Here is a 12,357-nt window from a genome sequence, read left to right as displayed (position 1 = left end):
TTAAATGTTAAAAAAAAAAAAAAAAAGATATGCATCAAATTCACTTTTTTTGGGGGGGGGGGGTTCATCTTAGATTCTTGCACCTGAGCCCTAGTTACGCCTCTGGGTACCAGGTAGGTACAGCAGGTACAGCAGGGTTCAGGTAAGCTGCCACTGGTACAGAAAGCACAGGAGACTCAGCAGACACAGGAACAAGGTAAGGAATCAGCTTGAAGACTCAGATAGCACAGGAACAAGGTGAGTATCAACTGGACACAGGAACTGGGTAAAGCTCACAATAATTCCGTCCAGAGTGATGGGCTGAGAGGCTTTATATAGGAACTCCCACAGCTGTAGCTACTAGGCTGAAGTTCCTGTAATTAGCTAGCGACCCCTTTAAATTTGAGCAGCAGGTGGACGCGCACACCTAGGGGAGAATGCTGAGGCACAAAAATGTAAGTGGCATGGACTGAGCTCTAACAGTATTTGCTTTTCTTAATGCTTGTATTTTTGTGCTCAACATCATTTGGCCCTATATTATTCTTTAAATTGTGGGTTTTGCAGATATTTTATCCAAAATAAATTAAATTTATATTTTGTTTTTTATTACTTTAATTTATATTTTTCTTCATTCTTAAATGCCTTTTATTTAAACATTAACATCTTTTGTTATAATCTAAAATAGTGTTAAGTTTAGAGATTATGTTTAGAAACTTTCAGTTGTGAAGCTATCCACATTGTGCTTATGTCTACAAATCAATATATATCGTCAATTATTTTTCTCCAAAAAATACATAATTGATACCTTGCAACTTTATTACACAATGATGTTCAATCATTTTTATTATTTAACAGACAAATGCTGGCCCTTAAGTTTGGAGTTTCAAACGTTTGAATTAGATAAATTTGTCTTTACCCTGGGATAGAAAAACGCTTTTGACTTGAAAAATATGTTTTAATTATTTTTGTAAAGTCCTTTGGAGAAGAAATTTTATAATTTTTCTAATTAATTGTATAGCATGAACATGTAATAGCATCACTAAAAAATCTATTACTAAAACATTGTGTTTATTTTTATTTTATATTTTTATCATTTTTATTTAATTACCTTAAAGGGACAGTAAACCCCAAAATTTTCTCTGATGATTTGGATAAAACATACATTTTGAAACAACTTTCCAATTCACTTCTATTATCAAATTTGTTTCACTATCTTGTTATCTTTTGCTGAGCGAACAGCAATGCACTACTGGCAGCTAGCTGAAAACATCTTTTAGCCAATCACAAGAGACAAATGTGAGCAGGCACCAATCAGCAGCTAGCTCCCACTAATAAAGGATATGTGCTTATTATTTTTCAACAAGGGATACAAAGAGAACAAAGCATATTTAAAAATAGAAGTGAATTTGAAAGTGCCTAAAATGACACGCTCTATCTGAATCATGCACGTTTAAGTTTGACTTTCCTATCCCTTTAAGAAGTTTTATTTTTTAAATGAATAACAAATATATTAACTATGCTTTTCTTATTGAATTACAATGATCCTCAAAGATTTTAACATAAAGCAGTTGAGCTATATATTTATCATTAAACATATAAATAGGGTAACACTTTATGTACATGACATCCAGGACATTCTCTTTAAAAGTATCCAAAGTTCATCGAGATATATTCAAGTAATCGATATTCTCATCTATAAAAGGAGGTTTCGTAGGGTACAATGTTAAAAGGTTCATTTGGTTCTCTCAGCTCTCAACAGAACAGAACACCCAGATTGACTCAGACTTAGTGAGTATATACTGCATTGGTTGTAATTTGTTTTAATTTCATTAAAAAAAAATAATAATAGTTATTGAATCTCCAGACTATTATGTGAAACCATTGCTTTTGAGTTTATAGAAAACAGTCTACTGTCTGTGGATCTTGTTTGCATTGTCAGAAAAAAATTATAATATGAAGCTAAATATGCATAAATAATTTTATATTTGTTGGTTGACATATTATTTAATATAAAATAGTTATATATATATATATATATATATATATATATCCTTTACAAATGTGCATACTGGAACAATGAACATATATATGCAGCCACCAATCAGCAGCTAGCACACAGGTGCTTTACATTTTAAGAAAAGCTTATAGGTGTTAGAAATAATTTTATTTAGATTAGGCTAAGGTTGGTGATATGACAGCCTTATGTTTTATAACTAAACTGAAAAGATAAAATAAAAAAATTTGTCATGGCACAAGCTTTATTATGTGTAATAAAGTGTTGTATAAACAAAGTCTTGTGTTATTCAATTATTTATTTTTCTCTCTCTTGCAACAACAGTTATTAAAGTTTTTGGGGTTTTGTTTTTTTGGTTTAAACAGGATGGTCCTGCTCTCAATAAAGTTACTTTACTTTGAAAGCTTTCCCACAACCATCAAAATAACTTGTTGGATTTGTCCCTACCCATGTTTAAAATTTGTTTAAATATACTGTATATAGATTTAAATGTTTTTAACATAATTTTAATCAATTATTAGCATTATGTATCATTGCTCAGTCATATGCATTGTAGAAATGTTTTTACTTTAGTGTCCTTTTAAAAAACTACACATAGAAAAGCAAAAAATGCATTAACCTATACTTATTGACAAAAAAGTGTAATTAGAAATGTGATGTTTCTTTATTAGTCATTATGTATTTCTTTTACAGTTCTGGTTGAGAGAAAATACTTTTTCCCAACATCTGTAACATAATTGTTTCACTTACACCCTAAGTAAAATGCACATATATTTTATATTTCTTTCCTTCCTTCCTTCATGTGAAAAATATATATTATATATTTATTATGTTATTTTACATGGAAGTCAACTACAAAATCAGAATAGTCAAATATTAATGTACAATGTTTTACAAAACTACAGTTAACTAAGAGAGCAGTTAAAGAATGTGCATTGCATTTTGTTTGTATTTGTTTCCTTTTTATTACTATTTTATCTGTGGTTAATATTCTTTTAAATTAAAGTGTTCAGTTTCTCACATATTGAAAATCATGTAAAATCATGTAAAACTAACAATACTGACTGATGATTCCCATCCAATTTATTGCATTTGCTAATGTCAATAATACCAACATTTAATAGATAACGGATCCAAATTTCAGATATTCTTAAATCAATATTTTCCAGATCATTTATATTATTCTACAGGCCAAACAAGTTTATCATCCAGCTTTATATGTAAATGTAATTACTTGACATATGTAAATATTTATTTTATTATTGTACATGTGGAACACAATTTGTTAAACAGACTACATGGCAGCCTGCCCAAATGCATTGATATTCAAGCAACATGTTTCTTTTATAGGTCTTCACAATCCATTATGGTTCACTTTTTCATCTTGGTTTTACACATTACTGTATATGCCCTGCTGTTACCTAATCAGGCTCTATCAGATACACAGCCTATGTGTTCTGTGATACAAGGGCTTCCTGGTCTTAATGGCAGAGATGGGAGAGATGGATCAAATGGACAGAAAGGAGACCCAGGTAAGAAGATACACCAAATGAGTTAATGTGTTTTATAAATATAATCTGAAAATTGTGCCATTATTCTCATGTTGAAAATACAATAACATGCTAAAGTCGCTAATTTGGGTGAAAAAAATGGTTAATCTGTCAACCAATGTTCTGTTTTTGCTTATATGTTGTTTCTAAAGAAACATAGATCTTGGTTGCAGATAAGAACCATAAAGCCCTTCAAGTTATTGTGTACTTATTTCTAAAGTGTAAGTTAAATTAATCTTTAGCATAGCATTTCCGTTATAATCATTTGAGCTTACTACATCTACTGAAAGTTTATTACATAATTCATTTATCCTTTCTGTAAAGTTGAGCATCCAGAAATTACTCCTGAACATACAACACTCCAACTCTTAAACATACCACCCTCCAGCTCATCATCAGGGTTTTGGTGTTGCTCGTTAAGTGAAAATAGGCTATCAGCCTTAGCTTTATTACTCCTTAATATAGATTAATGTTTATATATCACCTCTCCTTTTGTCTGCTGAGCTTCACGTATTATTGCTATGAAGTCTTTCCTTTGCAGTGTTATGTTTTAACTGTTAGTAGCCCTTTTTAGCAGTTTCCATTTATCTGAATATAAGGTTTTTCAAATCTCAAATACTCTGAAATAATAATTGCCAAGTCCTGCTCCTGGTTTTTACTACTATTGATATAGTCCTTTCTATGTGTATCAACATGCAATTAGATTAAGAAAACTAATAAATAAAGGGGTCGATCATAAGCCATTAGAAAAAAATAGCAAATTATATATCTACAAAAATATCCATAGACATTATTAATGGTGCTTTTCTGTTGAAAGTCATTAGTTAAATGTTTCTAGAGCATTATGATTGATCCCATAATCAGCAACATTCTTTAATTGAAAAATAATCAAAAAAAAATTTTTAGGTTCACCTGGACAGACGGGGGCTAGAGGGGAGAAAGGGAGTATTGGAACACCTGGGAAAGCTGGACCTGTTGGGCCTAAAGGGAATCAAGGTGAAAAAGGTAATATTTAAGACTAGTAATAAACAACACTGATATTAGTTTAATGATAACATAATGTTTTAGATTTTGCAGTTTCAGAAAAGTTATTTGCATTTTTAACTTGCAATTGGCCACCTTAAATACCTTTTCTCATGATTGGATGCACCTGTCTATGACGTTCAAGGCTTAATGGGCTCACCAAACCAGTTGTGTGTTCCTATCAATCAGTGCTAGGTAGTTACAGGTATTCAAATCAACAAAATGACAAGGGTGCCAAAATTTATGCACCTGTCTAATTTCGTTTGGATGCATATTGCACATTTTCTGTTAATCCAATAAACCTCATTTCACTACTGAAATATTACTGTGTCCTTCAGTTATTTGACCCAATTATTAAACATCCAATTATTTATAAATGAAAATCATGGAAATTGTCAAGGGTGCCTAAACTTTTGCATACAACTGTATACTATATATATCTATATATATATATATATATATATATATATTTATTCTATCATCTAGCTATCTATATATATCTTTATCTGTATCTCTGTATCTCTCTCTCTCTCTCTCTATATATATATATATATATATATATATATATATACAGTATATATATATATATATATATATATATATATATATATATATTCATGGCATAGTATAAATGTTACTCGTATTTAAAGATTTACTATAATTATGCTTCTTTTGGTATTTTTTTTACAGGATTTATTGGAGAAAATGGAGGAAAAGGAGAGAAAGGAGATCAAGGTATCTTATTTCCCATTTTTGAAAGTTAGCTAATCCTGCTAAGTAGCTGTACTATATGGCTTTAGGAGGGTGATTTAAGATAACATACTGTAATTTTCCTAACAAAATGACAGTGGCTGTCTTGGTCTATTCCTGTAACAAGTCCAATGCATCAACAGCAACTAATGTCAGTGAGAGCCAAGATGTGTACTTACTTCAATATAGGATATTCCTGTTGCTACATTGTAAAAACTGCCATACAGCTGATCCTGACTCAAACCAGCTGCACAGTCAAAGTTGGTACCCCAAAATGTGGATGCTCAAAAGTAAATTATTTTTCTCGCTTGACTTTAGGCCACTACAATAAAGCTACTCACATCCTAGTGTTTATCTCTTTAAAGCCTAAGACAGCTGACCCACCGCCTTAAACCACTATTTGCCCTGTATTTCACCCAACCCCCCACCTCAGTACTTCCTAAACCCAACATTTATCCTGTCATGACCTCACCCACTCAGCATTGGTATCCCCCTAAAGGACTCTTATAAAACAATGCTAAAATCCACTATTTTTTGTGAAACCTCATCACCTAAAACTCCTATGGTAGTAGATGATACTGTTAAAGGGATATTACACCTAAATGTTGAAGCACCAGAATATGAAAAAGCTGACTAGAAAATATCACCTTAACATCTCTATGTAAAAAAGGAAGATATTTACCTCAAAATCTCTTAAGTATTCACCCTCCATTGTAAAGGGACTTTAAGCAGCCAATCAGAATACTAGTCCCAGGACTTGCCAGGGAGCATGCATCTGGCATGTGCAGACACAGCCATGGTATTTCCCTATTCAATTTAAGGACGTTTCTCACAAGAATCCAGTGAAATCTCTTGAGATAACAGCAAAACATAGCATGACCTCACTACTGCTGATTGGCTATTTTTTTTTTCTTTTTTTAACTTGCAGCTGGACAGTAGCTGAGGTATAACTGTTGAAAACCATTATATGTAAGCAAAAGTGCAATATTAAAATGCTCTAACACATTGCACCATTTTGAACTTTTATGATCCATTAATGCCTCATTTATCACTGGCTGATAAGCAGATTTCTCATCACTTTATTAGTTAGCAGTGACATATCCCAAGTGCATAAAAACAGGGAAAAATCAGCTCAAGAATGTGACTTTTTTTGAAAAACAATAAACTCCAACATACATTAAAATGTCCTTTTTTAGATGCAACAAAGGAAGCAAAATATATGTCTGATAGACTAGAGGGGAGGATTAATATTTATAGTTGTAAAACATTTTTTTCTGAATTTGTTTGAAGGGGAACTGATAAATAAGCTCTCCAGATTGTAGCTGACTTAATGCTTTCACAAATCTACTGATTATAAAATGCCAGCATCTAAATACATCTTTCTAATGGTCAGATGTTCAACAACTCCCCACCATGAAGAAAAATCAGGCAAAATCTTTGGTTTTTATTAGCATTGTATTGTAATGTAGGTGTCTCTTCATCACACCTAGTGTTCCATGTACTAACAGGCAGGCTTAAAGCTTCTCAACTTGTGAAGCTGTTCGTCTGCCTTCGCTACATACGGGCAGTGGATCTGTTTATCCGTTGGCCCATATGTATCATTACACACTCATTACAGTGTGTAATGCCCACCCTTTAATTTGTGCAACCAATCGCACGACTGAAGGGGTTGTCAATCACAGAGGGCGAGCAAGTTTTCAGTGATTTTCCCTCACCAGCTCAGAGGTGGCGTAGGGTGTAAGAAGCAGCGGTCTAATGACTGCTGCTTCTTACATTGCAGGAAGCAGGCTTGCATATGTGAACCTGCCTATCAAGTGCTCCGGAGCTGCTCTCGCTGCTTCATACATGGAGCCCTAGATGTCTGTGTAAATAACGAAATAAACAGTTCTCAAGCTAAAATTTACCTTACTAAAATTGAGGGACCTTGAAATACTGATGAGACATTTTAGAAAATCTTGCCAGAGCGGAGAGCTTTTGGTCATTAGGTCCTAAGTGTGTATATGTAGGTTTAGTACACAATATATATAATTGTTGTTAAACATTCAAAAACTCTTGTTTTTACAGATGTCGCAGGGTTCCAAAAAATTGCTGCTTTGGAAAATAAAATGACACTTCTAGAAAACCGTCTCTCGATGCTAAAAAATAGTAAGTCTTAGAAAATGTGGTTACTTCTTTATCCTTAATATTTCACTTGAGGCACTTGTTAAAATGGCATTGTTCACAAAAAAGTTCTATAATGCGTATTAAAGAACAACATTTAGACATGCCAGATAAAAAAAAATGTTAAAAATTGTTAAAAGAAAGAAGTTTAAGGGCATATTATTAAGGTTATTACCCTTCTAGTCATAGGTGCTGCCATGTTGGGATCTGCCTTTTACACCATTTCAGTGCCTATATGTTAGTACATGTGCAGCAACTCTCAGTCAGATACCTGCAGTGTAACCAAGGTTTCAAAATGGCTGTTACTCATGATTAGAGGGAAGTGGACAAAATGTATTGAGTGGTTAATGTCCCTTTATACTTAAATTGAAACTAACAATGTAATATAAGTTCTGTCGCTCTTACTGACTGTCACTATGGACAGCTGTTGCTGCTATATTGGGGAAAAGGTCCACACATTTGAAAGTGTGACAAGAAGACTAATTTAAAACTAATTTAAATATAGGGGTTGATCATTATCTAACAGCAATTTGCTCCTGAAATGTTTTTTTGAAATTAGTTGGCAAGTTTTCAAATTGATCATAATGCAAGATGGGTTTGAGCATTTCACTCCTCCAGCTGTGTATGCCTTTTCAATAACAAAGTTTCCAAAAAGGCCTTTTCATGTGTTAAGTACTTGTTTTTGGGATAGACACTGAGAGGTAACCCGAAACTGACTGATACAATAGCCCATTCATACCTCTTAAGGTTACAGTAAAGGGCTATTGAATTAAGGAGATAATTTAGATCAAGCGCCAGATGGTATACCTCAAGCTAGTATACAGAGACCTCCTAGCTGGTCTCAATATCAGTGATTCAAGTAGTGACTCATGAGTTGTATACAGCGCCAAAGGCAAAGGTAAGGATGATTGGGTTAAGGATGTAGGACACTATTGGATAGGATGAGAATAAATTATCTAATTTATTACATACGAATAGGTTAAAAAATAGGTTAAAAAAAGCATGTACAACAATGAATGAAATTAAAAAAGAAAATATGAATAAACCATAAATAAATAAAGTGATATGGATATATCTTGAACAATATATATCATAGACAATGTGTAGATATCAGATCATAAATCATAAATAAATGATAATGGATGAACAACGATAGTTAAGAAACCAAACAATGAATCAGATTGGGGATATTATCCCATATAGTGTGGTGAAAGTCCAGCACAAGTGAAAGTCCAACACAAGAAAAACAGTGTTAATAATGTCAATAAATCCTCAAGGTTGTGTAGTGTTCAAGTGAATTTCCAAATGATGATGGTGATGTTGGAAAAATATAAATATATATATAAAAAACAGAAAAAATAGAAAAAAATAGTAGAGATAAAAATAGCAATAGAAAATAAAACATCTGAATTCACTTCCCCTATTAAAGACAAACTCTCATTTGAGCATCTTCTATTCAGATAATACGCTGCAATGGAGACCATGGGGCTGAATTGTCGCCAGAAACAGCCGGAAACAACAGTTATGAAGCAGCGATCTAAAGACTGCTGCTCCATAACTTGTCCGACCTGCTCTGAGGACTGATTGACACCCTATACGATCGGATTGATTGACACCCCCTGTTAGCGGCCGATTGGCCGTGAATCTGCAAAGGACGGCATTGCACAAGCAGTTCACTAGAACTGTTTGTGCTATGATAAATGCCATCAGCGCATGCTGTCGGCATTTATCGATGTGCGGGGGACATGATACGCTACGTCGTATCATGTCCATCCACACTTACATAAATCTTCCCCCATGTAATAGAAACCCACATTCTTCTTCTTGTTTTAACATCACACGAAACCAGAAATGGTTCTTTTACAATCAATAAATGTAAATATTATAAAACCAATACCTGTAAAAATAAAAAGTGACAGTATAGCGATTATGCCAAGATACAAATGGCATTCAGATGGTTAAGCAGTGGTGAGGATGGAATTGTATTGCAATAGGTTGCTTTTGAACGCCCAATTGAGCAATCCTGTTTTAAATCTCAGTAATGAAGGCGTTATTACTGTTAATGACAATCACAACAATGCAAATGGGACTTAAAAACAAATATTAACAGGAATATATTGCTCCAAGCCATTTGTAGAAGTTGGGGTCCTGATCTCACTTTTCCTGTAAATCCCCTTGGCTATTTGAATGTATACATATGTAAATGTATGGAATGGCCACTGACTGCAGACAGCCTATACAATAGCGCTGAATAGAGCTTTAATGAATCAATATCATATATGTTAATGTACCTCAGCATACACTGTCGGCATTTATCATTGTACAAGCATTCCTTGAGAAATGCATGTGCAATGCCGCTTCCTGCAGATTCGAGGCCGCTAGCAAGGGGTGTCAATCAACCCGATCGTATGCGATCGGGCGGGTTGCTGTCCACCTCCGCAGAGGTGGCAGACGAGTTAAGGAGCTGCGGTCTTAAGATTGCTGCTTCTTAATTTATGTTTTCGGCGAGCCTGAAGGCTCGTGCGGAAACAGCTACATATAGCAGCATTTGGGCCACAGCAGAGAAGGTAACCTAAGTTACAACATGGCAGCTCCTATTGTTTTATAGACACTAAAACGTTATACTTATTTTGTCAATATTTAAACAACTAATGAAACTTTAAAAAATACACCTGCATGTTAGTCTCAGACTAATTCTTTGAATGCATCATATCTAGCATTTATTTAGTGTTTAATGTACCTTTAACCTTAAATAAAGTTAAAGTAGTAGCAGAACAAAAATAATAATAAAAAAAAATATATATATATATATATATATTGATAGGGTCAAGACTAGCCAAGAACAAATGTAAAGCTTACATAATTGTTGATTGAACCAAGAATCACAAATCCATCACTTTTTTTTTAATCTTTAAAGAAGAGGCTTGTTTTGCATCTTGAAAAAAGGCAAATAATATGAACTCCCATGTCTAATTTGTGGCTATAATTTGCTCATTTAAATTTTTTTCCTATTGAAATGATGGCTTTTCCTTTTGATTTGAATGGTATTAAAAACAAAGCAAAAATTACCATAGATGCCATATCATGTTTTCTCATAGTACTGGAATACAAAACATTCTCAATAATCTAACGTTCAGCTATCTTACTAATAGTCATATATTTATGTCTATGCTTAATTTGTTTTAATGTTTTTTTTCTTCTCAGTTGTCTTATTCCAAATGTCAGAAGTAAACAACGGGCAAAAAATGTACCTAATAAGTTCAAAACAAGCTAACTATCATACAGCAAAAGCTATTTGTGAGAAATATGGGGGTACTTTGCCTGTGCCACTAAGCAGTGAAGAAAGTTCTGCCATATATGAAGTTGCAAAAGTGGTAAAAGCAAAGACATCTCATAGGCTTTTCCTAGGGATTAATGACATAAAGCAAGAAGGAGTTTTTATGTATCCTGATGGGAAGCCAATAACCTATAAGAATTGGTACCAACATGAACCAAATGGGGGAAGCGGAGAAAACTGTATTCTAGTATATGAAGCTGGGCAATGGATTGATATTACCTGTAATGCCACCCACCAAGTAGTCTGTGAATTTACATTTCCATGATGAAGCATTTCTATACTCCCTAATATATATAAATACTAGAGATGTGCAGTCCAAAAAGTTTTGGTTCATCCGAAATTTTCATAACGAACATTTGGGGAAATTTGTTTCCTAGAAAATTAGTTGGCTGCACTATTCTGTATTCATTTAATTTAAAACGAAATGAGTATTGAGTTTTAGTTAAACATTTACATTCATTTTCGTTAAACTAATGTAAATGTTTAAAAAGTACAAGTAAAAAAATGTACCTGTACATAAAATATTTGCCTAACCGTGCGGAAGAGCACGCTAACCTGCTCCTCTTCACTCTAGAGCGGTGCCGCACTAACTGGAGGCTAAGCACACATGTTAGTGCATGCCCTGGGAGCAGAGCGTGCTAAGCCTCCGGTTAGCATGGGCCATGCTCTGGAGTGAAGAACAGTGGGTCAGCACGCTCTCCAGTGTGTGTAGGTAAACATTTTAGATTTTTTTTAAGAAAACAAAGGAATATTGCCAAATTCAGAAATATTAATTCACTTTCATCATTATCCTTTGTATTCTTTCGTTCTGAAATGAATGCACAAGTCCAATATCAATATATATATAATTGTCATCTTTATTTTATTTTATGTTATCAGCCCCTAATGTCATATCCCTGTATAAGATGCAACTTTTTAAATAAAAATGATTAAAAAAAATAATATTATACATTTTACAGAGCTCTGTAATGTAACAGAAAGGGGAAAAGTGGAAGCTGAAAGTATATTCAAAATTGTCAGTAAACTTTTCTCAGATATATTCCTGCCTCTAAAGTATCCAGTATTCCGTTCATATTCATTTTTCACCTTGAATGTAAAAAATGTTAATTCAAAAATATTTTCTAAATAAACATTTCATGACTTTTCCTGCTTTAACAATAAACCACATTATCTTTTATTTATTTATTTCACCATCTCAAACAAAGAGGGACAGGGTGTACAGGCCTAAAAAGGGTATAAAACTGCATGTAAAAGCATAGAAGCATAGATTTATTTTTTTTTTTAAATATCTTTTATTGAAATCCAACAAAGGCGAATACAATCATATATGAATCGGACAGATGTTATGCGGAAGAAACAGCACAAAATAATAGGCATTACAAATAATTTGAAAAGAGTTACATACAAACAAATGATCAGACCAGCATACTTTTTAAAGTCTCCTTATGCCCTATCAAACACAAATTGCAAACTGAACACTGTCCTTCTAAGCTTATACCTCGTTCCCTTTGTTGGGGACTTTATATAGAAGAAAAAGAAAAGGA

The 12,357-nt window shown here is 33.3% G+C and overlaps 1 protein-coding gene across 1 annotated transcript; it reads left to right on the top strand.

Annotated features, from left to right (window-relative positions):
• The first annotated feature begins 1,710 nt into the window (after positions 1–1,710).
• On the top strand, positions 1,711–11,930 carry LOC128639508 (pulmonary surfactant-associated protein D). The gene is made up of 6 exons (XM_053691650.1): positions 1,711–1,767; positions 3,344–3,525; positions 4,450–4,548; positions 5,257–5,301; positions 7,381–7,461; positions 10,681–11,930. The coding sequence occupies exons 2-6, from the start codon at positions 3,360–3,362 to the stop codon at positions 11,076–11,078; spliced, it is 789 nt and encodes a 262-aa protein (XP_053547625.1). The 5' UTR covers positions 1,711–1,767; positions 3,344–3,359; the 3' UTR covers positions 11,079–11,930.
• The last annotated feature ends 427 nt before the right edge of the window (positions 11,931–12,357 follow it).

This window comes from Bombina bombina, chromosome 9, assembly GCF_027579735.1.
Source record: "Bombina bombina isolate aBomBom1 chromosome 9, aBomBom1.pri, whole genome shotgun sequence".
NCBI classification, from domain to species: domain Eukaryota; kingdom Metazoa; phylum Chordata; class Amphibia; order Anura; family Bombinatoridae; genus Bombina; species Bombina bombina.
The sequence above is the reverse complement of the archived record's forward strand: the minus strand, read 5'-3'. Positions and strand labels throughout refer to the sequence as shown.

Bases quoted from the DNA above. Each gene is read 5' to 3' on its own strand.
- LOC128639508 (XM_053691650.1), top strand. From the start codon at position 3,360: ATGGTTCACTTTTTCATCTTGGTTTTACACATTACTGTATATGCCCTG. The intron at 3,526-4,449 runs GTAAGAAGATAC...AAAAATTTTTAG, and splicing joins TGGACAGAAAGGAGACCCAG to GTTCACCTGGACAGACGGGG. The intron at 5,302-7,380 runs GTATCTTATTTC...TTGTTTTTACAG, and splicing joins AGGAGAGAAAGGAGATCAAG to ATGTCGCAGGGTTCCAAAAA.